Genomic DNA, 5,082 nt, shown 5'->3' with positions numbered 1-5,082 from the left:
CCTCCTGCTAGTGTTAAAGTAGCAACAACAATTAATACAACTATTGGTAAGATTAATTAATTATTTTATTTATTTGTTATTATTTTGGAACGGAATGCCTAAACTGAAACAATAACCTAGCTAATGTAATTAAAACTGTATTGTACTGGTTCATGTATGTTTAGCATAACTAGTGTTAGAAGCTTAAATACACAAATTATTGTCCAAAAAACAACATAACACTGCAAAGTATGAAAACTGTTATTCTTCAGTTTCGGTTTGTTTTAACACAAACAAGACAACAATGTATTATTATTATTATTATTATTATTATTATTATTATTATTATTATTATTCCTAGGTCCTTCAATTGATGAGTTATTATCAAACACAATGTCCGGTCTCGGTGATGCTAAACCCAACCAATGTCCACTAACCAAATCCGATTTCAAATCGACCCCGCCCATCAGAGGAATAGAAACGAGACCCTTCCCAGTCCCTCTCAATAAAACATACTCAGTCTCGACAAAAGCGGCTAAAGTCTGGGAGAAAGGAGGAGAAGAATTAAGCGGATTATTTAAAACTGAAACGTCAGGAGGTACTAATGAGATATCTTTTTCTCCTGGTTCTGACGATGGGTTTGGTGACTTCCAATCGGTAACTAGTAATACTGTTACTAGTAATAGTGTATTAGCATCAGCTGCTGGTAGAGAGAGGGTTGGAGGTGGAGGGATACGAAGAGCGCTACCTCTCATGACTTCACCTGCTGTTGGTTCTCCTGTTCTGGTCCACTATCAGTCCGGGGGTCCTCCTGTCATGGCTACTACTAGCAGCATTCAATCACCTTCTCTACCGACCTGGCTAGTGTCACCGACTGTAGAGCTACCTGATGTTTATAAGGAAGTGTATAAGGTGAGGAATTACTGGCTGATTGTACATGTATACATGTACATGTACATGTATATATGTACAGTTGTATATCACGGGCCAAATTTCGCCAAAAATGAAAAGTAGAGAATTCTTAATTTTTATTACATTTCCTAATGCATATACTTGTATTTATGTTGTGTAGAAAGTTTGAGCCGATTCCGATCAAATTTGGATTTTTTACAAATTTTAATGTTGCTCCACAATTGGGTTAAAGTCCCTGTACTATTTATTACACATATATAGGCGGTAGCCTACATGTACATGTTTATGTAAGATTGAGGTTGGTTTCAAGATGGCATCATTTAAAACACTTACATGTATAATCTTACATTGTACACACTGGGCGACTCTCCTGGTACCTTTAAAGTGGACTGTATTCACTGTGATGTAGCGGGATCATTTTTGGAGAACAGACCCAAATTCTAATTTCTGCAAAATTCTTCAGACTTTAGAGAACCACTCAGGTTACAGCTTTTACATCATTTCTCTGCGCTTGGGTCAAGGACTGGAAAAGTGGCTTTAAAAAGAAGCAAGGACAAGGAACAAAATGGAAGACAGAATCTAGGTACAGACACTGCGTGGGTTTGTGGTTTGATGCCATTTTAATTTATGTCCACATACAATTATCACTAATGCTTTCTCGTGCAGTGGTGTAGGATTTCTTACCACACCAGTTTGCAAGTACCCTCTTGTTTTTTTCAGTACTTTATTCCTAATTTAATCCTACTACTTTTCCATTTTCAATGTTTTTTATTTAAGTAAACTAATGAACAATAGAAAAAATCATTATAATAATTCAAATATGAGGAGCTGGCATCATTCTTTTAAGAAGACTGGCTGCCAAGTACTTTATTTAGTTCATCCTCTGCTTTGCCCAGTACCTGAGGATAGTCTTTACAAAGTTTTTTCAAAGTATCCCAACTGACATTTTTGCTGGCATCAAACCACCTCTGGAAGACTTTAATAAGATTATTAGTTGCGTCATCTGTGTCTTTCAGATCTGCTACATTTACACCCAATCCAGTCCCTATCAGCATGTAATGGTGAGCAGAAGAATGAAATATCTTTTGGACTGTTCTCTTAGAAAGCTCCCTGCCTGTAATTTAAAAATAATATTAGATGAGGATTGATTGGATTATTCTGTATATACATGTACATAAATACACAATTAAACAACATATACATGTATTTACTATCAATTTCTTCATCAACATGTCTACGTTTACATTGTGAAGAACCAGAGCTCTCTGTCTCAGATAGATGTCTTTTCACTGTACCTTTATATTAAAATTAGTATCAATGAATGAATAGTAATGTACATGTAATTTACTTTGCTTCGTAGGAGAAGTTGACTCATCATTAGAAGTTGGAGTGTTTGGTTTACCAGCTGTGGAAAAAATAACCAGCAGGTCATTCACAATAATATACATGTAATCAATAATAATAGCAATAATAGATATAATAATAAGTAAATAACTTACTGTCAAGCCAGGAGTTCCACCATGGTTTCTCATCTTCCCATTCAGTAAGTGGGTTTTCACTGCATCGGAAGGTATGCTTCTTATTGACAGTCTCAACTTCAACTGTATGCTTCTTCCCTTTTGACACACCTCCACCAATACTAGTACCACCACCAGCACCACCTCCTCCTCCAGCACCAGCAGTTCCACTTTCACCAGTACCAGCACTTCCAGTGCCACACTTACATGGACAATAAAATCGGAGATCTGGACTGTCACTGAGATGATGTTTCTGAGCTGCAAAACTGATCGCTTCTGTTACATCTTCCCTTACTATCCCTTCCCCTCTCTGTTTCTGACAATGGACTTCAATGCAATTGATCTGTTCAACTAGAACAATGTAGAATGATTTAACTCCTTCTGTACGATATCTCAACTCAATGTAATTAGAGAAATTACCTTCTATTGAAGCAATTTTGTAGCAAGGGCTGGAAAGAAGACGAGTGATGACAGAGCAGAAGAGGCCCATTGGGGTTGCCTTTTCAAAGTAAAACAGCAATGGCTCACGATCTTTAAAAGGATTGATATCTGTAACATCTCTTACTGGAAGGAGAGCTGGTATGAAATATTTATCATCTATTGGTGTAGCTATTGAGAGCTCCACAAAAAGATTCAGCAACTTTGTTGCTATATCAGCAACTTTTAGCTCTTTTTCAATGGGATCGAGTCTTTTATTACAAATCTTTTTGAACTCGGACTCTGAAAGCATTCCCTTTATAATTCCATCCTTGTCTCCAGCGTATATTTCTTTATTGGAGTGAACCTGGTAAACACGCCCAACCAACTGATGGAGAATACCAGTAAGGCTGCCTATGTTAACAAACACCAGGTCACTGCAGGATTTAGAATCATGATAATAAATGATACTGTTGATCTGATGCAAAAAATTAAGAGACTCCAGCACTTCATCTTCTGAAAGTTTTAATTCTTCCCCAAGACTTTTACAGGTGGAGTATTGTAAGATACCACATCCCTGCTCTACTGCAACGCGAAGTACAATATCAAAGAAGAAATAAAAAAATGGAATGTTGATCTTTTTTTCACTTTCCTTCAAGATATCATTTACTGTATCCAAAGAATTCCATGTACATGCACCTTTATCATCAAATTCTCTTTTTTCAGTAGTGGCATTGGTTTCTCTTCGGCTTTCAACAGTAATTTCAGCAATACGACCATCAATTTCATGTACTTGAACTACATTATCTCCAGCAGATTGGCAATTTTTATTTGCATAAATTATTTCTGCTAATTTTATTTTCAATGCGTGTTTAGACTCTGCTGCATGTTTATCACTGATGCATTCATCCCTGTGTGTACCAATCGTGAGAATCTCCAAATTTTTTGGAACTAAATCGTGTAGAACTTCATGATCTTTATAGCTATTCCTGAAATGCTTCATGCCAGAAGCTATTGAAGAGATTATCTGCTTTAAACTTTCTTCAACTGGTAAACGGTATGGACTGCCATCACTGTAATCTTCCCCTTCAATGTGCATCACTGCAGTGGCTTGGCTAGATAACTCTTTTGAAATATTAACAACAAGAATAAGAATTTGGGCAAACGGCATAAAAATTGGAAGCAACTTCTGAAAAGCGATTTGACCTCCTGTATCAATGAGGTATAGCCAACGTGCACCTTCAAGATGGTTTTCCTCCCCTGAACATTCCTGCACTCCTTTAAATACTTTCTCTACTACTTTACTTTGCAAGCTTTTGTTTTCATTGCCAGATGCTTCACCAGGTGCTCCGTCTCCATCAGTGGCTTCATTTCCTTCAACAAGTTCATTGGCCTGGTTGGGTGTTTCATTTCCTACGTCACGTGATTCATTTCCATCGTTGCCATCCCTAGCTTCATTTTCTACTGGAGAACTGATCGGTTTTTCTAATGCAACTTTTTTCAAAGCATTTTTAACTATTATTTCTAACTCTGTGACATTCAATAGCTCATATCGTTTCCCAGTGTCTCGGGACTCATTTATTCTATAGCGATGAATGCCAACTCTTGGCTCAGCAATACCAGTACTTGCTTTGATGTACTTTTCATCCAGAAGAAGTGATTTAAAAGCGGTTTTACCAACACGAGCTTCACCTTGAACTACTGCTTTAGTGAGATGACATGTCACTTTAGTCTTAAGTACTTCTCGATAGTTATGTAACTCTACAGACAAAAGTTATTTAAAATTGAAAACATACTGTATAGCTTGGTTTATTTATTGGCCTCAAATTTTTGTTAGAATTAATTTTTGTATTTATAAAATTTTTGTTAATATTTATTTTTGTGTTTAAAATTCATAAAAATGCAAAATGCTACTAAAAATATATCATTAGTGATAGCTACATGTAGTACATTTACATAATTATCGCCATTAGATGATTCATGGGCAGGGTTGTTGTAATTCTAATTTTAATCATTAGGAATTAGCAATCATTAGCAATTATTAGCTAATTCTAATTGTAATTCTAATTAAAAGGATTATGCTATCTAATTGTAATTCTAATTGTAATCAATGAAACAACAAGTAATTTAATTAGGTAATCATTGTATAGTTACTGTACATGTACCAGGAGCCCATGAAAAAAGTAACTTAAAGAGTAAACAGTGAAACATCAGGCATAGTCACAGTCTCCTCTCACTTTCTGCATTCATGCATGTG

The 5,082-nt window shown here is 36.0% G+C and overlaps 2 protein-coding genes across 2 annotated transcripts in view; one reads left to right on the top strand and one right to left on the bottom strand.

Moving 5' to 3' along the window:
• The first annotated feature begins 6 nt into the window (after positions 1-6).
• LOC109585178 (uncharacterized) overlaps positions 7-5,082 on the top strand; it is an 11,562-nt gene continuing 6,486 nt past the window's right edge. The window contains exons 1-2 of the mRNA XM_020001162.1: positions 7-46; positions 341-891. Coding sequence (XP_019856721.1) covers positions 373-891 — 519 coding nt within the window. The 5' untranslated portion in view covers positions 7-46; positions 341-372. The remainder of the gene's footprint in view (positions 47-340; positions 892-5,082) is intronic.
• LOC109585185 (uncharacterized) lies at positions 1,699-4,622 on the bottom strand. The gene is made up of 4 exons (XM_020001166.1): positions 2,391-4,622; positions 2,240-2,296; positions 2,103-2,186; positions 1,699-2,005 (listed from the first exon to the last, which is right to left on the bottom strand). Exons 1-4 carry the CDS (start codon positions 3,994-3,996, stop codon positions 1,734-1,736), a joined length of 2,019 nt encoding a protein of 672 aa, XP_019856725.1. The 5' UTR covers positions 3,997-4,622; the 3' UTR covers positions 1,699-1,733.

Source organism: Amphimedon queenslandica, unplaced genomic scaffold, assembly GCF_000090795.2.
Source record: "Amphimedon queenslandica unplaced genomic scaffold, v1.1 AMPQUscaffold_13106, whole genome shotgun sequence".
NCBI lineage: Eukaryota > Metazoa > Porifera > Demospongiae > Haplosclerida > Niphatidae > Amphimedon > Amphimedon queenslandica.
This window is presented reverse-complemented; position numbering and strand designations above follow the sequence as displayed.